Source organism: Mastacembelus armatus, chromosome 21 (genome assembly GCF_900324485.2).
Source record: "Mastacembelus armatus chromosome 21, fMasArm1.2, whole genome shotgun sequence".
Classification (NCBI taxonomy): Eukaryota; Metazoa; Chordata; class Actinopteri; order Synbranchiformes; family Mastacembelidae; genus Mastacembelus; species Mastacembelus armatus.
Genome location: NC_046653.1, coordinates 5,827,853 through 5,855,293, shown reverse-complemented (window position 1 = coordinate 5,855,293; position 27,441 = coordinate 5,827,853). Strand labels below are relative to the sequence as shown.

Here is a 27,441-nt window from a genome sequence, read left to right as displayed (position 1 = left end):
TCCTCCGTCACACCCACACACATACACACGTAATGGGGAGGGCCAATAACACACAACCATACACACATAATGACCCCTAGGGTCATAACAGTACTTGTAGAATTTCTGCTCATTTTTAACATTGCTTTCGTATTATAATTAACTGTGTCTTCATACCTTTCCAGTGAAACTGCACTGTAGTGTAGGTCCAGGTGGACCTTGTAAGCCACATGGGACAGACTGCATCACAGCATTCCACAAGGGTGGATAGAAAGAGCCAAAGACAATGAACAAGAGAGTGTTTGTTACTCTCTGCCTGGTAATTCCTGTATATTCTCCACATTGTGTTGGGGCTTGGAGAGTAAATATGCCAAGGTTAGAGAGTCTAGCTGCTTGTGTGAGCTGAGAGGAAATTAATTGAATTTCAACGAACACGCTAATGTAGATATGGAAATTCTGAATCCTTGTGAGCTGTGTGTGTGAGGACAAATAATAAAGTAATGGAGGGAAGAAAAAAGACAAAAACAAAAACTTTGGCCAAATAATGATGTCCCATTGCATTTTCTTGAGTTGGTGGTGCTATCTGCTTTATGAAATTAAAAAGGCTTGAAATTAAGCAGAAACCTAGGCATGAATGATTTAGGGTGGTTGATTAGAAAAAATATTTTTCCATCATAATAGACAGTGCTATGAGCCAGAATTGTGACTTGTAAAAATGCATTAGTACAATCAAACCTAATATTGATGGGGGGTCTCCTTAGAGAGAAATAGGCTATATTGCTTTCTCAATGTTTTATTTGGAGTCAACTGTGCTTTTCTTTAGGCTTGTTCAGAACATTTCCAGATTAGAAGAAGGCTTTTGTCTGAGACATGACACAGGAAGGACTGTTTAAAATAGGGCTGTACAAACCATAGCAAATATAGAGTCACAAAAACAGATTTTACACCCTGGTGTTGGTAAAACTGTGCACTGTCAAATGCTTTTGCATAAAAAAATTAAACTGTTCAAGGTTCCACATGTTTAATACTTACTCATATTTTACTTAAGAACTATAAATACTAGGATTATTAGTGATTAATTATATATTTCTCTGGTTAAGTAAGAAAAATAATATGTTTAGGGCAAGTTATCAACAAAACGTGCAGAATCATTTTGGTATCATACTTAAAGGAATCTATTGGGAAACATGTTTATTTACTTCTTTGACAAAAGTTATATGGGATGAGTGATATCAAAGACATGCTTAGTGTGTTAATTATGGTTTTGTTGCCACAATGCCATTGACTTAATTTAGTGTGAAAACTGAAAGAATCTAGCATGGCTATGGTAAAACAAAACACCTCTATAGCTCACTGATTAACGCTTTACGTCATGTTTTAGGTTGCCCCTTTTTTTGAGAAGTAACTGTTTCTTCAGTACATGATGAAACAGTTGAAGGTCACCCCCAGAAACAGTTGAAACAAATGAGCTTCACAAGAGCTGGAGGGTGTATTTTTGAAAAAGAATGCCCCTTGCTTCAGGTTGCTACTGTAAGCAAATTTCCTCCTGGTGCCAGGACATGGAAATGGTAAACATTTACTAGTCCAACTCCCTCCAAGTAAGCAGAGGGTATATACTTGAACAATAAAATGTTAGTAGATGTATGGTGGTCCAATAATGTTATAAACCATATCCAACCCTTACAGGGAGGACACTGGTGCCTGGTGATTACACATACAGTAAGTCATGCAAGTAGCAGAGACAATATGACTGCAACCTGAATGCACCTTTCCAGAGTGCTGGCTGACTGATTGAAAGAAAGGCACTGTGCCATTCAGGTGATGGGAGAGCAGAATGAGGCTCTAATCCTCTCAAAGCTAGGAAAGATGAAGTTCTAAAGCCATAATTCCTCCTTTAATCCATTCATACCCAGTTGGGGACCTTTTTTATGGATACGTTAACAACTGCATGGTCATTGTCAATGGCAGTAATAGCTTACCTGGCAGCCAGCGTGCCTAGTTACTGGTCGATTTGGGGCAATGAGTCCGAGGTGATTCTTAGTGTGGGTCATGAAGTCATCGAAGTTTGAATTTGAGTTTTGTTTTGTTTTTGGTCTGTTCAGAGGAGGATTTTAGATAGAGACACTCCTGGACACAACTGAAGTCTCCGAGCCATCCCACACAGCAATAACACTTTGTTGTCTAATGTGATGCTGGTGTTTCTTGCTAAAGCACAGATTAAAGGTGCTATAACAACCACTGCTTGGGCGTTTTGGAAAGGAATTGGCTCTATTTTAAATGAGCCAGATTTCTTCCAAAGTACATAAGGTACAGTCTGCAAAATGTATTTGCTATTTTTTGTCAGCTACAGGCATTTTTGAACTGGAGGAATTTTTTCATATTTCTTAGAACTGTGGAAGGAAGCTCCCCTTTTTTGCGTTTCCTCACCACAGGAAGAGGAAACTGTAATAGTTCTTAGAAGACTAGTTTGGGGGACTGTTTCAGGTCCTACTTTGTAGTAGGTTTTTTTCCAGTACAATGGGAACCACGAGAGATGTATGTTTACTGTATGTTGATTCATCAAACACTAATTTAAGCCAATGCAGCATCACCAACCAACATTTTTAAAAGTTAATTTCATTAGTGTGAACAACAACTTTTGACATGAAAAAGCACTAACACAAATGGACCGATGCCAAAGTCCAGGCTGTCTACACGACAGAGAAATTTCAGAGAGATACTGACGGATCAAAATGAAACCTAAAAATTTTCACTAGCACTGATGTTGAATGTCGTGCAGAACTGACATTGCTATACCAACAATCAGCCGGTGTAGTTCTAATTCCTTAGAACTGCTTTGTCTAAAAGCACCCTGTTTGTCAGTCATTAATTTGCTGTAATTTTAGCACGATATCTGCTAAATTCACTTCCCTGAGGATTTGTTTGAGACATCCACTCCCATATGAAGAGAAATAAGAAAATTAAAAACTTTTTTAATGACACCTGATACAACAACACCATCTAACAACGTAACCAGTGGTTTCCAAAATGTGAAGGGTTAGGGCTAATTACTGCCTAAGCAGATAACATGTAGACAGGAGGCTGTTTGTTAAATATTTTCTCACAACTGAGGTGGAGTAGGGTGTTCTGGTACAACTTTCTACTTGCAAAGTGCATGTAAGCAGTCAAAAATCCAGGAGCATTTTATTTACTCATTTAGTAGACACATTTTTGGTTGTGGCCTTCATTACATAATGAGTTTAATGTGATATGATAGAAAGTATGAACCAATCTCTGTGTCAAGGAATGTGATTTGTGGGTATTGTAAAAGGCAGAGGGCAGGTTATTTGACAAAAAGCAGGTTAAGGGTAGTAAGTAAGTAAACAAATATCTTTTGGATGATATAAGGTCTTTTTTGAACTTTTTGAATCAAAGTCAGATTCTGAAAGTGATGAAAAATTATCTTTGATTGGCCTTGGCAATAGACTACCTGTAAAATGAATGTCAACCAACATTATGGTGAGATAGTCAACATGTTATAACACAAGTTAATCAACTTATACAGATGATAGCTGTCATTACTGATTGTGTCACCCTAAAGCATTTGAGCTGTCCAGTAATAAATCTGCCAGGACAATATAAATAAAAACTGCTTCCTGTCCTCATTGCAACCTGTTTTAAATATGGTTTGATTGTTTGATGTTTTATGTTGGTCAAGGTAGTAGTAGTACTACATGCGGCATGTTTGTGATCCCCTGCCAACACCTACCTTGCATTTTGATTATATCATTATTTATATCACAGTCATTATTGCCCCATGCCTGATTCATTCTGTCATTTGCGTCACTAGAACAACTGCCCTTGGCTCATTTTTTGGAGGAGCTTGGCTTCTCCTGAAAGGCCTTAAGGCTGACAAATGACTTTGTGAAAAGTGATATGGTCTCCTGCAGGAAAAAAAAGAACAGAAATTAAATCCTGGCCTCTGTCGGCAGTCTCATCTGTCATCTTTTCAATATTGATGTCCATCATGTTTATGGATTATTTGGCTGTCTTCTGTTCTCTGGCCCGACTCGCCCTGTCAGATCGGCCACTTGGGGCAGTGGCCCATCAATAATGTCATTTTGATTGATGGGTTTCATAGTTTAATTGTCAGCGCTGTCTTTTAATGGAGCTCTCCCCACAACTCAAATATTACATCTTAGATGAGTGTGTGAAAGTGTGTACCAGTTGAGCTGTAATGTTGATACTATGTGACTGTACCATAGAGTCAATATCATCATCCTGGGCCATTATCAGCTATCTGGCTGAAGTTTATTACTTCCTGTATCACCTTTCATGGATTACATCTCCATTTATGGGAAGAAAACAGCCCTTGGTAAGATTTATCACACCTGCCAATAGTCAAAATTTTGTTTTGCTGACATGCGAAATTTATTCTGTGTAGACACTGGAACACTCAATGCAATTGAGTATATGTACAAGTTATTTATTTGGTACATCTAGCTAAAAGCAGTAGCCCTGTATGTTCATTAAGATTAGAATGTGTTACAGCACATGGCCACCACATATTATTCAAACATATCGATAAAATCCCCTAGGCAGATTGAATAAATTGCTATAAATGTTTTTTATATCTGAACACAGTCTTTGGAAGGGTAATGCAGTAACATTAGTGAGTCAGGTGGGATTTACATTGCATCTGTTTCAATGACCGCACACACAGCTACATGTGCATAGGATGTACCAGCCTGTGTCTCTCATCCCTCTCTCTTCCTCTCCATCTCTCCCCAGTGTGTTTGCAACCAAGGTCGTAATGGTCTTGCTCTATTTTCCAGAGGTGTATGGACTTCATTCATCATCTGTATGATAGCCACATGCTAGAGTGCCCTAAATCTCCTAACTATGTTTAGGTGTGTGGCCATGTTGGTGTGTGTGTGCGTGTGTGTGTGTGTGTGTGTGTGTGTGTGTGTGTGTGTGTGTGTGTGTGTGCGTGTGTGTGTGTTTGTGTGCTCACTCACAGAAGCAGTGTTTCTTTCTGTATGCTTGGTCAAATGAATGATTTCCATCTCTTACACTCCCTGTTCTCTGTTAACCTCTGTTTGTTTTCACTGATGCACCTAAAAAACAATGTCACCATTGTGACATGCCTGTGTACTTGTATATATAATACAGTACAGCCTATGCATGTACAAAAAATATACAGTGTGCACTATAATATTGAAGACAAGATGAGAAAACATGCTGAAGAAAGGAAGAACAACAAAGGAGCACAGAAGTCACGTCAATATGTAGAGACACCACTGGCAGCAGTTACAGCCTGGCTCTGTATCAATAGGTCTTATCAGTCTGACACAGCTGAACACTACAATTCAGCCCCAATTCTGTGCTAAAGCACTTAAACTCAGTCAAGTTGCATGGGGAGTGTGAAGTCTGGATCACACCGAGAGTGAGATGGTTAGTTTTAAGCCATTTACAGTCAGACCTCAATTAGTTCCATAATCGGTGTTTGGTATCATTAGACCATAGAATCTTCTTCCACTGAGGTTCAGAGTCTTCAGCATGCCTTCTGGCAAACACTAGGGGAGGTTTTTAGCAGCCATAAAGTTGCGACAGGCGAGTCACCCAGGCAGCAGTGTGTCACATCTCAACCATTAAACCCTGTAGCCCATTCAGACGACTCAAAATAGCCTATTTCACTGGTGCCCTTCTTGTACTAACACATTTTCACCTACTTTGGGTACATTCCCACCTAACAGCCACTCACTAATGTTCAGAGCCTTTGAAAATGCCTTCATTTCAAAGCAGTGCATAATATCAAGAGGATGACTGCTGGGTAGTGCTGTTCCAGTGTCTTCCTGATGCTAGCTGGCATGCTAGTTTAGTGGTCCTCTGTTCATAAAATTGTCTCAAGGAGTGTTCAGACTTTATTATGCACTGTAGCTGTCCCTGCTTCACTGCACACATCACAGGAGCTGAAACACTTGAACAGTGCTTTTTCAAACCCCAGCAACTGAGCCAGCCACCGAGGTTAAATGAGTTCCAAGTTTGTCCTGCTAGATTCTTCCCTAAGAGTAAATTTTGTCCTTTTTCTATGGCATCATGCTGTGTGCATCACGAGTGCTACCATCACGAGTGCAGTTTTGGTTTTAAATGCAGAAGTCACTCAAAGGAAAGAAAGGACTGGTTAGCAAGTGAGGTAAAGCTAGGACAGTAATCATGGAGAAGGCCAGTCGACCATCCCTTGTTTAGGAGTAGATCGATATTAGGTGATGTAGGAACTGGTGGGGGTGATTGTGGGGGCACTAGATGAGCTAATCATTTCACTCATTACCCAGCCGTGTCTCCTGATTCCAGGGATTAGCAAACACAGTAACAGGGGAGGTGTTGTGTTAGTGCTACAGGAGACTTGATCAGGGATTTGAGGAGTAGAAAACACTGCCTGTCCCCAGTCACCTTTAGTAATTGTGACTGCAGTGCCGTATATGGGAACCTGGGGAAGACTGTGTAAGAGTCTTCACAGACAATATATGTTCACTGTAGTGTGAGGGTTTTGGCATTTGTGTCATGCATGTGAGAAATACAAGTAGGAATTGCAGACATGTGAATGGGCTCTCCCTCTCCTCTCCCTCCATTTCTTTCTGTGGTGTGCGATTGTGGGAGAGGAAGCTGAAGCTGATCATTTGACAGAGTGCAGAGAGGCTGGGCAGGCTGACTAGCTCCAGTGCCTGCGAGAGCTCTCTGAACAGTTCACACACCGTGACATACACGACAGGTGGAAATAAGGGAAATTGCATTTACGTCAGTGGTCAAAGAGTCACAACTGGTTAATTCAATCAGCTGCAGTCCCAGCTTCAACAATATTCTAAACTGGGATGTGAGATTTAAAAAAACAAGCTGTATAATTGAACTGTCATGCACAGTTGAATACCTGAGAACAACATACCTTGAAAGTATATAAACAGACTTATATTTGCAGACCTTGCTTATAGTAGTAAGATTTAAAGGGAAACTCAACAGATTTTTTTTTCACATGAAGCTCAATTTACTAATGATGAAGTACTGTTTTCAACAGGAAGTCACTAAAGCCTACTCCAAAAATTGCTAGATGTAATGTGGATGGATGACACCACGCACTAATTTGCAATGTAATAACACAACTGCTGTATTTAAATATATCCAAAAAAATTATTAGGAAAAAAATCAAGCCAAATTCTAAAAAAAAAAAAAAACAGACAACTTTAACTTAATTTATTTTGTTTAACAAGAACAAGTAGTAGTAGTTTATTATATGAACAAACAGCTCATTTTTTTATTCCTTCTAGTTGTTTATTGGTCACCTGAACATGCTGCTGCCCTCCCACAAACACTGAACCCAATCCATCCAGGAGCTACAGCCACACAAGAGCACATTCACTGAGAAATATTAGTAACTTTCCTCAATGGAAAAGAAATAAAGTTTTACCAAGAAGTCGTTAGATTTGTTGGAAGTCTCTCTTAATAAATTTTTAAAAAGTCACTAAAGGAGCATTGAAAGTCACCATATATAATGAGAAAATCACTAACTTGGCAACATTGTTTAAATTAGTAACTAGACAGTATCTAATGTATTACGTTAAGAAGAAGAAGAAGAAGTACTTTATTAATCCCCAAGGGGAAATTCAATTGTTAAAGCAGTTATTCAAATTTAAAGTTATTCAATTTAATACTATTTAAATTAGATTAATAGTAATTAATAAAGTAATAAAGTAATAATTTATTTTTGGGGGTCTGTGTGTGTGTGTGTGCGTTATTGTTTATATTGTGGAATTATAGAGTTTTATGGCTGTGGACACAAAAGACTTTCTGAATCTCTCAGTCTTGGCTTTAGGAGGAATTAGTCTGTGGCTGAATGAACTTCCCATTCTCCACAGTTCCTCATGAAGTGGGTGGGCAGGATTGTCCAGTTTATTTTGTCCTCCATCCTCCTCTCTGCCACAGCCTCCAGACTGTCCAGTTCCAGTCCAACAACAGATTTTGCCTTCCTGATCAACTTGTTTAGTCTGTTGGCCTCACCAGCCTTGATGCCACCTCCCCAACACACAACTGCAAAGAACAGTGCACTCGCTACTACAGACTGATAGAACATCTTCAGTAGCTTGTTGCACACACCAAAGGAACAGAGTCTCCTGAGGCAGAACAGTCCTTTCTTGAAGAGTGCAGCCATCTAAGCAAACAAACTGTGGCTGCCCAGTGAGGTAGTCTTTGATCCATTCCACCATGTCTGCGGGAACTTCCATATCCTGCATCTTTGCACTTAGCAGGTGGGGCTGAATAGTGTTGAAAGCATTTGAAAAGTCAAAGAACATGACTCTCACAGTGTTGCCCTGCCTCTCCAGATGGGAGTATGCTCTGTGCATTAAGAAGATGATGGCATCTTCCACTCCGATGTGTTCTTGATATTCAGACTGCAGGGGGTCCAGAAATTCAGACACTTGAGACTTCAGGTGTTGCAGGACCAGTCTCTCAAACACTTTCATGACATGTGATGTTAGCGCTACTGGTCTGAAGTCACAAAGGGACCTGGGATGGCCTCTTTTTGGTATTGGGACTATACAGGAAGTTTCCATAATTAAGGTACCTTTTTCAGCCTCAGAGAGAGTTGCTGACCTCAGAGTCAGATGTTGAGGGCAGGGGAGGAGGTATTGGAGGTGAGGTACACTTCAATGTTGTATGGCTGCTGATAGAGGAGATGGCATCAGTGGGAAATGGGGAGGCAGCATTGGCAGAGATGTTGGGTGGGGTGATGTGAAGAGACCCCAAAGCATCAGCTAAGGTGGTGTAGGGAGGAGGGATGGTGTGTGAGGACAATGGGTCAGAGTAAGAAGCAGAGGTGGTGTCAGATCTATTAAAGAACAGGTTAAGTTCATTAGCAAACTTTGAGTCTCCTTCCACAGCAGTGTGCGACTTCTTATAACCAGTCATTATTTTCATCCCATTCTTTGATATTATTCTGTCTCAACTTGTGCTCTACTCTGTCTCTATAGAGCTGCTTTGCCTCCCTCAGCTTCCTCTTGAGTTCTTTCTGCACAGCCCAGAGTTCCTCCTTGTCTCTTGCCATGAACACCCTCTTCTTCTTATTGAGGAGGCATTTAATGTCCTTATTTATCCATGGCTTATTATTGGGGAAACAACAAACTTCTTTGGATGGAACAACATTGTCCTCACAGAAGCGGATGTAATCTGTGATACAGTGAGAGATGCCTTCGATATCCTCACCAAAGGTCCCAGTTTGTAACACTGAAGCACTCCTGCATGGCCTCCACAGCATCCTTTGACCAAACCTTCACATACCTCTTGGTAGCAGACTGTTGTCTTACTACGGGCTTGTATGTTGGTACTAGATATATTAAGTTGTGGTCTGATCCACCAAGCGGGGGGAGGGCTGAGGAGCTGTATGCCTCCTTCATATTGGCATAAAGGAGATGAAGAATCTTATTTTCTCGTGTTGCACAGTCCACATACTGTTTGAAGTTGGTCAGAGTTCCCAAAATAATGGTTAAAATGCCCATTAATTAGTATAGGGGCACTGGGGTATTTTGTCTGGAGACCAGTGACAACTGTGTGGATGATGTCATATGCACTCTGTGCTGCAGCTGATGGAGGAATGTAAACAGTCACAACAATGGCGTGTGAAAACTCACAGGGCAGGTAGTATGGCCTCAGTCCAACCACCAACAGCTCAATGTCTGGAGTACAGATACAGTCTTTCACTGTTACATGTCCAGGGTTGCACCATTTGGAGTTAACAAAAACAGCAAGACCACCTCCTCTTTTCTTGCCGCTCTGTTTCCCTCTGTCCACTCGCACTAGTGAGAACCCAGGCAGTTCAAGCGAGCTGTCCGGTATAGTTTCATGCAGCCAGGTCTCAGTGAAGCAAAGCAAGCTACACTCTCTGTACTCTTGCTGGCTGCTAGCTAAAGCTGTAAGTTCATCCACTTTGTTGCAGAGTGACCTCACATTCCACATAATAATTTTTGGGAGAAATGGTTTAAATCTCCTACGTTTTTCTCGATGCTTCACTCCTGCTCTACAGCCCCTCCTACGCCTCCTCAGGTCTTGGGGGATTTCAGGTTTTATACCAAGAAGCAGACTTCTTCCCTTGAGAGCTAACAGTTGCTCCCTTGTATAGATGCCATTACCACAGAAACATATATTTTCTGATGCAGTTTCCATAATGTCCATATGTCTTTCCACAGGAATTAGAAGATCCCATCTCATCCACTTTCATGCATTATCAGAGAGAAAGCATAGATCTTAACTTGACTTGGATTAACAGATGATAATTCAGTAAAAAACTTGCAAAAAACAAAAAACAAACAGAGAAGCTGCTGTAACTGGCTGCCAACTAACAGGTGCCATTCTAGCATAGGTCTAGGATTAGGTATAGGATGTAGGGTTTTTGTAGCTTGATAATTACTAGGGATAAAGGCACTCTTATCTGAATAAACTCATTTTAGAGTAGCTACAACTCTAAAGTTCAAGTGTTATTATATAATAAACTAAAACTAAAATAAATTTGGATAAAATCATGATATATAAAGACTGGATCCTACATGTCCCACAGTTTTTTCAATAGACTTTCCTATGTGAGTACTTCTTTCAGTCTCCTCACATTCCAGTTTGTACCACAGGCTTGGTGTTAAAAATTTTGTGTCAAGTCCAAGATGAGATAACCCTGATGACATTATCAGGTTTATTTTTTCTTAATGTGGAAAGCTGCCTCCAGAGCTATGGAAAGAATTATATAACTGTTAAGTAGTACAGTGCCACTTATATGATACTAGATACTAAAACAGAACAGTGCACTATTTTTGTTATATTGATATGTGATCATTTGTTTGCCATCAGATATCTGTCAGGAGCTGTACATGAATATGATTTGTTTCTGTTTAGTGGTGAACTGATATTTAGTTTTGCACAACTGTGATGAGGTTTGCAAGACAGCTGATGGAGAGACAACCCACGCAGCTCATTATTTTTAATTAGCTCCACCTTTTCGGTGTAGTTGCTGCCAGCTTTTCACGTCCCGCTGCTCTTCTGCGCGCTAAGACATATGTACCTCCATACCACAGCACAGTGAAACTAGATGCCAAAGTGTTTTTCACAACTAAAAATTCATCATGTTGAAATGCCTCTACCTTTTTACCTATGCAAAAAAAAAAAAGAAAGTTCTTTGGAAAATCTTCAGGGGAACACAAATCTCTAGTTGCATCAACTTTAAATAGATTTGAATCTAAAATGATATTTGAATATTTGCTGAAATGTTTTTTGCAGTGTGGACTAAGATGATCTGGCATTCAAGCTCCACCAGTCGGCTAAGTGCCAACACCCTTTCACACATTGCAGTCTTACCAGTCCTGTGACCTGAAGGGAAAGCTGTGAATACAAAAAATACAGCCTGTCACCTGACTGTGAATGTTCAACATTCAGTGGACATACTGGCTCGCCACAGTGGCTGCCTTCAAACCTGCAACTTCAGACACACCTTCGGAAGTAAAAAAAACCCACTGAAAGCAGGTTGTTGGAAAAGAGCTTAACCCCTTAAACAAAGGACATTTTCACCAATGTAGGCTGCATTGTGTTTTGGGCACAGTCAAAAGGGAAGTGTAACGCTGTTAGGATAATGTGTCCAAACAGCAACAAAGTCCAATGAAGGAGGCACCTCACATGCTAACTAGATTCAAGAGTCAAAGAAAGAAAGAAAAGTAAAACTAACTGACATTGACCTTAAAATAAGAGTCAAACACAACTTAAGCTTGACAGTAGAAAATCAGGTTACACTTCTCTACCAGAGTTCTTTCCAATTCATCCAGCGTGTCACCCGGGATCACAAGAAATAACAAAAGTTCCAGAAGGGAAAATGAAAGAGGCGACACAGGGGAGCAATGCATGGTGGTGACAGTGTGGGTGTTTGTGCATGTGCGTGTCTTGGGGAGATTAAAGATATGACATAGGGAAATGATGCCAAGTTCCACCTCTTCATCTTCTTTTCTGAAGTTGTCCTCATGGGCTCTATAAGTTTAAAAATAGAGTTTGTCTAATGGAGAAGAGGGCCGAAGGGGAAAGAGCCGCGTGCAGAGACTGGAGGAGTCCTCTGTGAGAGGAGAATGCAATTTGAGATTGGCCAGATTGCTTTTTTTTCCTCTTTCTTCTCCCCCTCGGCCGCTCATGAGGCGTGATATGCACAGGCAGGGTCCCTAAGCCGCCATAAGCCTGACGCCAGTACACACACCACCGCCAAGGAGTCGTTGCACTCACAGCACGAGAAAATCAGCACGATGAAATAAAAGCAGGACTCCAAAAAGATCAGCAGGGATTTGAGAGTGATAGATGAGAGTCAGGCGAGGAGTCAAAGGGAGTAGGAGAGGGTGGGGAAAAAGGGGAAAGGAGTGAATGGATGAAGGCGATAGCTTGTGTGGGATTATGGCGGTGTATGGCAGAATGTAAATGCACTTGAGTTGTCAAAGACTTTTTTTATGGTCACATCGGATTGTGCGATACATGCCTTCTTAATGTACTCGTTGGGGTTTATACAAACAGATAACACTGTAACATTACATGTTTTCCACTGTCTTTTTCTGTCACTTTAGGAGGAGAAGGCTCAGCCGAGACAGCACAGAAGGAGACGTCCACCTGTGACATTTGCCAGTTTGGTGCTGAGTGTGATGTAGACGCAGAGGATGTTTGGTGAGTTCAAACATACAAACGCATACAAAGTGTTTGAAACAGAGCTTTTTCTCAGTCATGTGAGTTAGCCTACCCAGCTAGATGTGATTTACCTTTATACATTTTCAACCCAAAAAATACTTCTATAGTTGCTATCTGAAACATTTTAGTAAGTAACATTTTAGTGTTCAAACTAAGAATTAAGATTAAAACTTGTCTTCCTGAGAACACTGATGAACATCCACTGAGGTTTAGTACATGGCTGACCATTTCATTTAACCTCAATTACTACAGCAGGGCACAGACAGAAAAGAGATTTTCACTTATTCGGGAAATCCAATTACTATCCTTACAGGACTTGGCAATGTCAGGCCAAAAATGACTTTGACTTACACAAGGAAAACTAGTTCAGTGAAGAAATAATATTTGTCATAAATTTAACCATTTATTGCACATGAGGTGGACACAAGGTGATGTCTTATCGGCTCACCCACAAACATTTGCACGGAAACAACACTGAAAACAGCAGGTGCACAGGGGTACATAAGACACATTTCAATTAGATGGAGGTTCAACTGCTGAAGAGCTTTTCAGCACCAGAAAGTATCAGAACGTATTTCTTTGCACTCTGCAGCATGAATGAAGCTTAAATGAACCAGCATTACTGATTTGGTGTGGAACAAGGATCAGCTGGTATCAGCAAAAAAAAAAAGAAAAAATGTAGTGCTTATAGGAAATCCCAGACGTACCTCTGGAAATTAGAAGGGCCCTGAGAGTATGACTCTATCAAACTGCTTGATGTAATGGAAAGATAATGTACCCTGGTGTGCAATAACCGTAATGCCAAGGAACAGTTTCATGATGCAGTCTGAGACTTGTTCCAAATACCAAACAGCTGGAATCCACTCCTTCTCATACCACCCACTTCCACAAATGCACCTTAATATTCTACTAAAACAGAGTAATGGATTTATTAGAAATTTCTCTATCCCAACGGGAGAATTCATAAAGTCACAACAGAACAATGTACTGTCAGTGATGTGCGCACAAAAAAATAAATAAAAGTAAATAGAGCCTCAAGCATATTTAACACAGTCTGGAATAATGACAGTTGCACAGTACATACAGTAGTGTGGGATGTTTGTTTCCACAATAAGGAGACAATGGACAAGGCAAGAGAGGAAGTCAATAATGTAACTCGTTAAAACAGCAGTTGACACAAACAGACATAAATATTTCAGTGTCCCTTCTTGTGAAACAGAACTTACAAGTACTCTTTAATCTTTCAAAAGCCCCAAGGTGTTTTGATAAGAACGTTTCTGGCAAATAATCAGGCAGGTAATTGCAACCTGAAAACAGCAGGTAATTTTCATCAAACAGCAGCAGCCAACCACTGGCGTAGCACAGGATCATTCTGATTAAAATGACAGGTTACTCCAATCAAGCAGCAGCTGATTTTAATCAAACCATCAGTTAATCAAACAATGAAAATGAATGGAGAGAGTTGTAATCAAAGACCAAGTTGCTGTAATAGGATGTTTTTATAATAATGCATTATTCTTATTTTCAAACAAACAAAGCAATGTGATAAATAAATGTATTTTAAGTTCTAAGCCACTGTATGAAGTGTCAGAATAAATCAGATGTTTTATTATTCAGTTTAATGTGAGCCATGTTTGAAGGTTCCACATTTAGCCCAATCAGCAGGGAGTATTCATCCAGCCAGTATTATTTTCAGACAAAAATAGAAGCTGAGGTAAATGATGCTAAGAGCAGCTATCTTATCATTGATCATTTTCATTGAAGAAATATGCTGTTTTAACAGAGTCCTTTGAGGTCGTGGGAAAAACACTTTTTCAAATTTTTTTGTGGTGCAACTGTCAAATACATTAAATATTAAGCTACAGCCAGCCAGACAGCTTAGCTTAGCAAAAGACCCCCTTTAAAACCAACATTTGTTGTTTTTAACCTTTGGTTTTTGTCATATTGACAAGTTAATATACTAATTAATCAGCTGTAGTGAATTTAAATATATACATGTATTGAACATGAAGGTTTATTATGTCTGGTTTATGAATTATGAATATCATAAACCATCTTAATAATTTGGGGAACCAGATCCTTTTTTGGAGGATCAACCAGTCAATTAATTAATCATGCAGGATATCAGTCTACAATCTGAGGGAGAGTTCTCCCAATTCAGTGACGTATTTACTGTGTGAAATAACATAAATGATGCCAGTTAGTTTATTCAGCTATTTACAACATTTACACAGGGCGAAATGGAGGGAGAACTGATCTGAGAAATTAGCTGAATTAAAGAATAAAACATTACAACAGTCTAACAGCAGGTTGTTTGCAGTGGTGGAAAAGAACTCTTGAAATTAATTTATGTTCTGCGTTTTAGTCTGAGGTCTAAACACAGTTTAGGAAGAAGCTCTAATAACTATGGAGACCAACTGAAATCAGTGTGAGACAACCAGCACAGCCACAGGTTACTTGCTTGTCCTCGGGTTTACTGAGGCTCGGTTCGTTTGTCTGTGGGCTGGTCCGACTGCAGTCTGCCGGCAGGAGTAGGAGAGAGTAGACATTCCCCGGAGTCTTGGGCTTCGGGCCTGGGTCCATTTTTCGCCTTTTCTCTCTCTCCTTCTGGCTGCTGCAGGGTCGTCTCATTGAGTTGGTTGATGTGAGATGGTCAGCTGGAGGACAGCCACACAAGGGGAGAATGTCTTTGTCTCTCCTCTGCTGGGCAGTAAAACAATCTCTACCTCATGGTTCTCCTCAGGGAGAGAGAGTGTCTCGATAAGTTTGGAAATCTCTTAACTTTCTTTGAATCTGTCTGGAACTTTGTCCATTTCTGTTCTCTTCAGGGTGTTCAGTTCCAAGAGTTCAGTTCCAGGTGTTTATTCTCAAGTCTGCTTCAAATTCCAGTTCAGTTCAGATGTGTCTGTCTGTGTAATTTGTTTTTGTGTCTTGCTGCCCTGGGCGGGCGAATCCATCTGGTTTGTCCCATGACTGTGCATAGCATGATGTGATTCGTCCAGGAAGTGTTCCATATTTGGTTCAGTCCCCTGACTGTGATGGGCAGTCTCACTAATCTCTGTGAATCAAGAGATTACCCTGTTCTTTAAGTGTTGTAAGTTTTAAGACTGTTTCCTAAGATGGGAACAACAATGTCTTTTTCCATCCAGCAAAGTTTAAACACATGACAAACAGAGTCAGTCAGAATAGTTCATGACATAGATGAAAATCAACAAAACCTCATGGGGGGTGGGGGGGTCTTGACATTGCAGTACTTGTTGTACCATCCCCGGTTGTTTATCTTAGTGGGTCACAGAGAGTTTCAAACTCATACATTTTCAGAGGATATCACTCCTGCCTCAATCAGGAATGTGACCATATTCTGCTGCTTTAGGTTCGCTATATATCCCCCAATTCAGCTGGTCACTCGACAGTGAGCTGGTGAATTGGGGTCAATGGCGGCACCAAGGCAGATGAGTGGCAGGTGTGAAGGCTCTTGAAGGCATCATCTTCTGGCAGTGGGTCGAGGCAATCTTACCATGGTAGGCTGATGTCACAACAAGAAACTGATTGGTCTCCTATCATGAGTGGCTTCTAGTAACTATGACAGATATGAAGGAATTCTTTATATTTGGGATATGAGTAGGCTAAGGATCACGTTAGTAAGATTAGTATGGCTTCTTCCTATTGGGCCTGAGGCTAAAATCACAAACAAAGGGGACAAAGAGTTAGTAAGGAAGGAAGAGAGAAAAAAATCTAAAATCTAGGCTTGCTCTAAATGTAGCCAAGTCACAGTTTGGTTTTTCACAGAATATTATTCTTCCCTGTGGGAATCAGCTGTCAGGTAGTTAGTTAGATGTGAGCATAGAGTTGAGAGGTGAATGCTGCATTTATACATCTGTGACTGAATTTGAGGATTTGGTGCTTTGACTTAGTGGTCATAAAATTCACAGGACTGTAGTCTGGTCAGTGGTGTGAGTGAGAGTCAGCAAGCTCTGTTGGTAAGGAACCCACTACTCAGTTATCTTTCGTTTGACTGATATTTTGTTCACGCTCTTGGATTTGAAACTGTTCCAAACTTTTCTCAGCTTTTCTGGAATATATACATATATATATATATGTATATATATATATATATATATTCCCTTTTTCTTTCACCCCCACTTGTAGCAAGTGGATTGGTTAGATCAGTAATAAACACAAGTGAAATAAAAATGAAACAAAATTTCACTTTTTTTTCTAGGTTTTTAATTTTATTTTACTACTGGGACTTTCTCTTATGTAGCCTGTGGTTTAGGCTTAGAAATGTAGTTATTTGCTGTACTTATAATCTTGATAGGGTATTGTTGTCCCCGACCGGACCAGGAGGAGGAGAACTGTTCAGCAGTCTTTACTGGTTTTTGGGGCGACTCTTCTGGTTGGTTTAGTGGGGGGAAGGTTTTGGCCTTTGTCCCCCACTTGAAGAGCTTTTTTGGTTTTGCAGCGCCTTATTTTGAGGTTTGCAGCAATGTGGGCAGTTCTTAACGTAGTCTGTCACATCCTTTTCATATGCGGCCAGTATGCTACTTGCCGAAGAGCCATGTATATTGCTTTGATTCCTCTGTGGCTTACATTTGGAGGGTTGTGGGCCTGTTGTATCATCACCGTCCTGTGGCTACGAGGCACTATGATGGGAGAAGTGAGTGTCTTGGGGACAAACATTAGAAGGCCCTCCACAACATGCAAGGATGTACATGAATGAAAAAGGTCATTCAAGTCAGGAAGCGATTTAAGGTCGATCTTAGAAAGAGAATATGATGCAGGGTCAGATAGATGAAGAAGAATGGCACGTAGGGCAGGATCAAGATTTTGATAGGACACCAGAATCTCATGTAAGGATGCAGGTGGCATAGCCTGTACCTGGATGTCAGTGTCAGTAACTGAAGTCACTAGATGGGTGGGAAAAAGTTTCAGGTTTGGGTACCTGAGTTACCTTGAGTGTTTCCCTGTTCATGCTCTGTTCTGTTTGTGGAGCAGTGAGCTGGGGGGCACAATGTTCAAACCATAGCACTGGGGTTTGTTGACATGGCATGACTTGGCATGGCAGAGGTATGTGCACTTGTGTCCATACCTTTGCTCATTTTAAGTCAATGAGCAGCTCAAGGCGCTTAGAAGGTTCTGTCCAACGAGAAGAGGGACAGAATCAAGATCAGAGATGTACACTGGATGTGCAACTTTCATAGGACCAATGGCCAAATGGAGTAGGATCTTGGACGTAAAAGTGATCCCAAACGGAGCATATAGCTGGACTTCAAGTGAAGGGGCACGTAGCTTTAAGCGTTTACCTGTAGTACTTGTCATCTTGCGTAGTTCATCAAAGAGCAGCGATGACATCACTGTGACATCTGCACCAGTGTCTAAGCGAGTATCGTGCTGAAGTGTGTTTTCAAGTGTCAAAGGCATGAAGAATCTGTGTAGGCTCGCTATCGGTCAGGTTGCACAGTAGTTGTTGAAAAGGTTCTTCAGTCTGACTGTCTGAGTCAGTGCTTGTAGGGAGGATGAGTTTCTTACCCCCCTGAGTGGGATGTTTGGTGATCCCTATGTGGACTGCCAGTCACTCTGGGTCAGACGTGATGATTGAGATCCACATGTTGTTTGGTCATTATTTCTCCTATTCAGTGCCATAAAGTTCTTCCACTGGTGAGGTGGGCATTTCTCTTGGCAGGATTTAGCAGTGAGGTGACTGTTGCTGTTGAGAAGGATGCTGGGTTTTCTTCCAGCTCCATTCCTGTCTAGGCTGACTAACAGTCTCAAGAGTCATTAGATGGGCTGACTGAATATTTTGACTGGGATTGCTCATGTAAAGCAATATAATTCAGGAAATGCCTGGATAGTTAGCTGGGCTGGATTAGCTAAGATGTCTAAATGTCTGGTAGTGGCAGGGTGGAGGTTTTCCACAAAGATTTGTTTAAAGTGGGCATCTTCTTCCATGTTATGTTCATTTCTGGAGCCAAAATAGACTCGACGGAGGGTAGTATTCGTTAGGAGGCTCCTGGCGGTTCTGTCGGACTTCCAGGGCAGCAAGTAACCCGGTTTGGTTAAATGATCAGTGAACTCCTGCTCTAACACTTGTCGGAGCAGTGTGAAGTCTCTCTGAACACTGTGATGTTGACGCTCAATGAAATCAGTAACCTCATGGTTGGATGTTAACCTGATTAAGTAGACTTTGTCATAGGTTGTAGCCTGAGATAGATAGATAGACTCAATGTCTCTCAAGTAAGAATGGATATCCTGGGTTTATATCCCAAGTTTATCAAGATCACACAAGGTGGGTTGCTGATCAGTATGATCAGGAAGGAATGGAGTGTGTGCTAGAGGTGATATCACAGGACGATCATGGATTCTTAAAGAAGCATGCTGAGGGGACAGCTGTGCACCTGCCCATTGGGTTTTCAGGTCCACTAGTTCTGCTTTCACCTCAGTAAGCTGGTGTTCTGTTGTAGTCAGCTCTTCTTCCTGTGTCTGCTTAAGATCATAATTCTCTTTTCTTTCTGCTGCCTCTATAGTTGAGAGGTTAGTTTCTCATGGAGTCTTTGTGCACTGTGTTTTTCATTTTCTGACAGCAGGGTTTCATCTTTCAGATATGCAACCTCTTGTTTGTGTTCATTCAATCTTTGGTTTAGTTAGCTTGTCTTAACTTAGTAGCCCTGGTTATAGCTAGGCTGCATGACTAGCATTTGCTTATTATGGATAGCATTAGCATTAGTTTAGCATTGATAGCATTAGCATTAGTTTTAGGCAGCAATGGTTATCATCAATGATAAACATCAATGAGCTAGGTTGTTACAACATACAGTATTGATCACAGCTTTACAGGCTTTACACAGCTTGAGAGGAACTGATAGGAAGACTTTTAAAACTTTAATTGATCAATTAATCAACTTTATTTATAAAACATGTTTTAAACAACAAAGTCGGGCCAAAGTGCTAAACAGACACAATAAGAAAAAAAGTCACAGGGATTCAAAGCCATGGTTTAAGATAAGGTTTAATAAGGTTTAAGATTAGTGTTATTAAAATCAGTGATCAAAGGAAAAGTTTTGACCTAAAGAGTTATACTATTCCAGAGTTTAGTTCGCCTTTCTGAACAAGCCTTGACGAGGAGTTTCCAGGAGCAGAAAATCGGAGGCTCTTAGGCATCTACTAGTAACAAGGGGGTAAAGGAGCTCTGAAAGATAGTCTGAGCATGGATGGCCTAAGACAAAATAGAAGAGTCTTAGCAATAAGTAATGCAGATTTTGACAGGTAGCCAATGTAGGGACTTCAGAACAGACATAATGCTCTCATGCCTCTTTTTACCGGACAGCAGTTGAACACCAGTACTCTGGACTAAATGAAGATGAGGCAATAGTTTCTGACTTAGGCCAAAGTATAATGAATGCAATAGTTGAAGAAGATTAGTGCTGTAGTGACAGCTCTTATATTGGTGTGGGAAAGAATAGGTTTTAATCTAGATATGTTACATAGTTGAAGGTAACAGCCCTTGACAAGAAGGATCATTTGCTTATGAACCAAAATCAACAGCCTCCACCTTTAGATGGAACTGAGCTAGCCATTTCCCCGTTTTCAGTGCACAAACTTAAGCTGTTTACTCACTGTAGGAGTCAACCTGGTTAAAAAAATAAAATCATTAAACTGTCTCAGTGTGATACCACTAGAGAGCACGCCTGATTTTTTTTCAACAAAGCAACATTGAGTGTTGGTGATGTGTCATGAGATTTGCTTACTGTACATGTTAAAAGTATCCATTCATTGCACAGAGGTTTTTGAAGTCTTTTTTAAAGTTTTATACAATTCAACAGCACGGATGTATGTATACCTGTGGCATGAAGTTGGGGGTGATGGTGAAGGAGAGGAACTGGACCCAAATGCAGGATACAACACCATTCTTTATTTCTTCCCTGGATTGACCAGGGCTCAGGCACACACACGCAAACTGGAACAGAAAACTCAGACCGTAACAACCTGTCACAATGAAGGGTTATTTTCAAAATTTGCTTAGAAGTGATGCTCTGACTTCCCACATCCACTTCTCACCTACACAACTTTCCATTCATTCCAACATTCCTTTTCATGTTTTATGATTCACCATTTTGATTCAAATTAGAGAAGAAAATGGTGCTCAGTGATGTGAAATACTGTATGTTGGCTGAACAGTGCTGCAGTTGACCCTGCTGAGGCAAAGAGCCTTGCAATCCTTCCATCAGCCCCCCATAACACAGGCAGGCAGCAGGCAACAAGACCAATTTACCCCTCAAGGATCAATAGAGTGTCACAAAAACCCATTTAGATCCATTTGTGGTGTAAAACTGTAATTACCGACAAAAACTGATGCTTTCAAACCCATCAATAGCACCCATTGGTGCTGACAGAATTAAAGTAGGAACAGATAGTGAGCTAGTAATAGAGCAGGGCTACTGGGATATTTGTTGTATGAACACTCGGTTTAGACCACCTAAGAAAGGTGTAAAGGTCTTTTCAAAGCCAGTACTTTGACACCCCTTCTGTGGGGAGCACAAAGGAATTTTAGGAAGTCACAGGCCAACAGGAAATGTGTTGCCTTATTTTAATTTTATGTTTATTTATTTTTTATCTGGATCTACACAAACATACACATATCAATAGAACACCCATCGGACATTCTCTATACATTACTGACATGTACACAATAAATTTCCCTCTGCCATCTCTGTAATAAAATATCTCTGCTTTTAGCTGCAACCTGCTTAAGCTACAAGCAGGTTTCCTCCAAGTATGGTCATAGGTCAGATCCAAACTCAAGCAGCAAAACAATCCCTTGATAGTAACAAAGAAAAAAAAAAGCTGACACTGCTTTTTAACAGAAACGTAGTTTTGTGATGTAATGCTAAAGGAGAGGAGGCAGCTGCTTGAGTTTGGTTACTACTGCAGCCGAAAGAGATGTCATACAGCTGATATGGCTTGGTTAGTTGCACCTGCCATTGCTCAATGGTAAAGGATGCCATATCTGCGCAGGGATGTACACAGACATAAAAAGAAATCAGAATCACCACAGTACAATGAATTTCACATTGCTCACCTTTTTTTTTCTTTCTTTCTTTTTGGATGAAGCTGCACAGCTGCCATGCATCCAATCATCCATTATGTATACAACTTATCCTGTAGGTATCAAATTCCAGCAGAGAGGTAAGATAGACACTGGAAAGAGCTCCTGTCTATCACAGGGCTGACACATAGAGACAGACAAACACTCACATTCACACCTATAGGCAATTTACACTCTCCAGTTAACCTAACTCCAACCTGCATGTGTTTGAACTGTGGGGGAATCTGCAGGGATTGGATGGAAAAACCCACACAGACACAGAAAGAACACAGAGACTCCACACAGAAAGACCATGGGTGCAACGATTACTTCCAATATCCATTGTCTGTATGTCTCTACATCAGATATACACTTGTTCACTTCTATTCCTCATTCTGCCCCTTGCATTTGAAAAGCAGATGTGTGTTTTTAATTTATTTATTTACTTTTGGATCCTCACATCTGTTGCAATACAACTGGACTCCATGATGAGTAAAAGAAATGATGTAAAAACGTGTCTGATGAAACAGTTGCTGGCCTGGGAAAACAAATGGAAGGATCCATAAAAGGAATTGTCTGGGTCCAGGCTAGCAGGGAATTACTACAATACATGCTAGTAGAGCTAGAATGCTAGAAAGTATACATCCTCTTTCTTACTTTGCAGATGTCTACTACAAAGCTGACCTAAAGAAACAGTCCAGTCTCCAAAAAGAGAAACCTCCTTTTAACCTTTAAGGATAGGGTTAGGTTTAGCTTAAGGGACAGTTAGGGGTTAAGCAGGTTATGCAAAGTCCCCCAGGCAATGAATATAAGTGAATTTAGGTGGATATCCTCTGAAGTGATGGAGCTATGTGGGCTTCTCTGTTTGTGTGTGTATTCTTAAACCCTTCCATCCCTTTTGCATATATACCATATATCCTCTCATCTCTCATTCTGCCTTTTTTCCTCTGCTTCAGCATTGCTGTTTGATTCTCTGTCACTACGTCTCTCTCCCTCTCTGGTTTGCTCTCTCACTGTCCCTGTTGGTGTGTTTGCCTCTCACTTAGTTTTTCAAAGGATTACAGTGAAATTTGAGGCAAAGGATTATGAAAATCAATGCTGTGTTGAGTTGCAGTAAGGTTCGCTGCTAAGGATTTGTACACAACGTGCAGCCCTTGGTCACATTGGTCTATACTGCTGTGTGTTTGTGTGCTTATGTGTGTGGAAAGTAGCTTTTTCAACTGGGAGCCAGCAGACAGTATGGGAACGGGAGGGGGCTTTGATGGAAGGGAAATCATAGGGACCTAATCAATACGGCACATCCTGTATCATCACACAAGCGTGCCACACACTATATTCAGTACTCTCACACACACCGCTAACTTTCATTTAACACTTCTCTACCCTTTTGTACCTCGCAGCAGAAGGTGTGAAGGAACGATTTGGTGTGTGTGACAGAAAACAGGGAAAATAAGATTTATCACAATGCAGGTCGTCTCGTGCATGTATATGACTGTTTGTGCACGTCTGTCTGCAGGTGTTCAAGTGAGTGTGAGAGTAGCATTAGGATGTGTTGACGCACTGCAGTCTAGGGGCATAGTGCCTATTGTGGAGAAAGTGAGAGGCCTCATTAAAAATGTATGGAGCCCAGACATCAGCCACCGACCAACAGTGGCCTCATGGGATGGCCGAGACTGAAAGCCCTTCTATAATGGGAGGTTGTGTGTGTGTGTGTGTGTGTGTACATGTGTGCAGTGTTAAGCTTATATGCATTTTTTAAGCAGAAAATTCATCTTAGTTTGGAAGACCTAAGATTTTACATTAATTCCCAACTTCTTGCAGTTCTTCTCACTCCCTCATTTCATGTTGAAACTATTTTCATTTAAATACTTTTTATAACAGACACTTTAATTGTACACCTAATCTTACCTTGAGGGTGGATGTGGCAAATTTATAATCTGTGTTGTATAATTCTTTTAAAGGTTAACTCACTTTTTTCCTTATTGTCCTCTAGTCATATCTAGCGACAGTATCCAGATCATTTTGACTGTAACTTTTGGGGTTTTTTCTTCTAACTTGAAACAGTGGGAATTGTGTGTGTATCTGTCCTTCTTATAGGTTTTGACACTTGATACAATGTCCACATGTAGTAATTTTGTAGCCATAAATGGCCACTGTAGTGCAATACAAATTAAAAGAATTTGGTATTTTTACTTTTTTGGTAACTATGTATAATTTTCACAGCAATTAAAGCAGCGACACATTGTTTTTTTTATGAGTAGAAATTTTCATGTTGCCACTGATGCATTTTGTGATACCACTGTGTGAAAATACAGTGTAAATATTTTAGGGAATGCTGTACAATTTACAACGTTTCAGACTCACAGAAAGCATTGTGTTTTGATATGAATTGTTCTTGCATGTCACACAGCTTGTGTCAAATCTGTGATTGTGTATTGATGTTGTGTCTCCTCCTTTTCTTCTTGTGTTTATTTGTGGTGCTTAGAGTTTTAAGAAAAAACTACCAACAACATCTCTTCACACAGACAGTATCCTTGTTATGCTGGTTATTATACAGAATGTGCTCTCAACAGTTTCCCTTTTCCATGAGTGTTTCTAGTAAAAACTGTTGACAGGGAGGTGGATGATATTTTATAACCTCAGCAGATTAAATCAAACTATCTGCATGGATAGATATTGCCTACAGATGTTTTATTTTTTTTATCATTTGGTTCAGCAATGGGCCATTTTTACATCCAGGTTCTGTCTTTGTTTAAAAAAATGAAACAACTTTATAAAACCGGCTGTTTTAGGGTCATATCTGAAGTCAGATGTCATTTCTCCCCTTCGCCATAGCAGCCAGTCTTAGCCGCTTATGTTACTGTAAAACCCATCTGGCTATAAATGGCACATGTGAGCAGTACAGCAACAGTTAGTTTTATTATAAATTCATCCACCAGTCAATTTTTTTCAATGAATCATGTTGTCAGGGTAAAATAACGGTGAACAATTCTCACATTTGAGGAACTGGAGCCAGGGATTATTTCCTATGTTCACTTTTAATGACTACAATGCAAATGTAACACACCTAGACATGTCTATGCTTTCCATTGCACCAGGAAACTTATAATGTCATTTACATGTTATTGACACTTAATAAACAGCAACATTCTTCATTTATAGTTTAATGGAACCATAGTTGCTGCTGTAGGTCATTCATAGCTTTCACTGTCATATGTGATTTTGGATATTGCCCGCCTTCATACTGCGGTGTCCTCTGTGATGCATAACCAAGCCTTTCTTCACATCACTCTTACTTTGCTGATCCATCATTACAACAATAGTTGAGCACTGCCACGCTTTGCCGCACAGCGTTTCAATCAGCATCAATGTCAGCGGTATCATCATGGCTGATTGCAAAGGTGTCTGTGTGTGCGGGTAGGCACACATTTATGCGTTGGCAGATGCTCACGTGGGCGTGCATGCAAATGCAGCTGTAAGACAGCTAAATGCCTGTGCTTTCCTGAGAGCTTGGTACCAGGGGAAAATGAAAAGACCAGGAGAATAATGACAGATTTATAATTACAGAATCTACTGTTGAGCTCTACTCAACAGCAACTGTCTGGGGAAGGCAATCTGGATGTAATTTCTGCTGATCAGGTCTGCCACACAGTTAAGGGTCACAGTACACATATGCAAAAATACACACACACACACACACACACACACACGTATACATGTACACGCTTTCATGTATATATGCACATGCATGCAGGTGTACAGTGCATGCACTTTCTCTGCAGATGTTGCCCACACAGTCTCACATATACAGAAGCAGTGACATACTGAAATCTCTCTGAAAATTGTGGTGTCACAGCAAATTGACTGATGAATTTACAAGCGCTAAAAGCATCAAGTAAACACCTGATTCACTGAGAAATTAACGCTTTACAGTCTGCCCCAAAACACTGTAGAATTATCAACTTAATGGAAGGAAGTAACTTTAAACTTTAAATTATGCTATTTGCAATTAAAATAATAATCTGTTTCAAGGAGTAAATACTATAATTTTAGGCTAATGGGTGAATAGAACTTGCTGAAAAACACGGTAAAATGAGAGAAAATTTCCATTTAGAGGTAATGCAGGTCACATCTTTGGATTCAGACAAACTGTGGCTGTGTTTGACAGTGGTCTTGATACAATAATTATCAAAGTAATTTTGAATTTCTCAGCTGAATGGATTTTGTTGAGAGACATTATAAAGATTTGGTGTAACACCAGAAACAAGCTGTTCTGCAATCTTTAGTGACTTTTTCAGCAAGCTATTTCAGGGTGCTCTATAATAGTGTTGGCTTGAAAGGCTTGGTTTTCCATTTAGGCTATATTCAATATTATCTATTATAAAGTTTATATCTGAGAACTTTCAAATGGTGGCAGTTTTTTGTGCTACAGTTTCCACAGTGACATTAAAATGTACAGCTTTGTTATCTACAGGTTTTTCATTATTAATTGCTTCCTGCTTTGGTAAGGGTGTGTCATTTGTCAATCAGCCCACTGTACCACCTGCCTCTTTTTGCAAAGTTAAAATCCATTAGTTTTATGTCACACTCAATGTACTATAACCCAGTTTGAACAGGATTACTGTGGATGGTCCAGCATCCTCAGTATGTGCAAACTGTTTTCTCTCTGTCTCAGTTATAATCACTAGATGAATATGGGTTTGCATCTCTCACAGTCAAACACACACATTGGTCTCTTCATAATGAAGTTCGCATTTCCATTTAGATTTCAGATCGTGTTTATTTTAGATTCGACAGAATCTAATAATAAATAAAACACTTAAAGGTTTACTACTCTAATGTGACTTCTTGTTCTTTAGGTGTGTTTGCAACATTGACTGTTCCCACATCAGCTTCAACCCGGTGTGTGCCTCAGATGGTCATTCCTATGACAACCCCTGCCAAGTGAAGGAGGCGTCCTGTCAGAAACAGGAACGCATCGAGGTCAAGTATCTGGGCCACTGCCAAGGTCAGAGACTCTAACACACGCACTCATGCATACTCTGACTCTAAATGACAGAACAACACCTTCACACACGCAGCAGAAGCTGTCAGTCTGTCTGCTGAACAGGTGTTTACTTGTTCAAGTGAAGCCATGAGGGCAAAGGAGGCAGTTTGCAAATTTAAATGCAGACAGTGTGATTCTGCATTTCCCTCCGGCTGCAGTTCCAGCTACATTTCATAATTAAAGATACTTGTACTCAATCATATAATATATATATATATATATATATATATACAATAAAAAAAATTTTTTTTAATTTCCCGTCTCACCCCTATGGGTGGTGTGTGTGTGTCTTCCTCAATCTCGGGTCCTCTACCAGAGGCCTGGGAGTTTGAGGGTTCTTCGCAGTATCTTAGCTGTTCCTAGCACTGCGCTCTTCTGGACTGAGATCTCTGATGTTGTTCCTGGGATCTGTTGGAGCCGCTCTCCCAGTTTGGGGGTCACAGCCCCGAGGGTGCCAATTACCACGGGGACCACTGTTGCCTTCACCTTCCACATCTTTTCTAGCTCTTCTTTAAGCCCTTGGTATTTCTCCAGCTTCTCATGTTCCTTCTTTCTGATGTTGCTGTCACTTGGGATCGCTACATCTACCACTACGGCTTTCTTCTGT

General features: G+C 40.4%; 1 protein-coding gene across 1 annotated transcript in view; it reads left to right on the top strand.

Annotated features, from left to right (window-relative positions):
- The window catches only part of tmeff2a (transmembrane protein with EGF-like and two follistatin-like domains 2a), a 122,945-nt gene that overhangs the window by 83,373 nt on the left and 12,131 nt on the right, over nt 1-27,441 (top strand). Inside the window, exons 5-6 of the mRNA XM_026295735.1 lie at nt 12,588-12,684; nt 26,647-26,795. Coding sequence (XP_026151520.1) covers nt 12,588-12,684; nt 26,647-26,795 — 246 coding nt within the window. The remainder of the gene's footprint in view (nt 1-12,587; nt 12,685-26,646; nt 26,796-27,441) is intronic.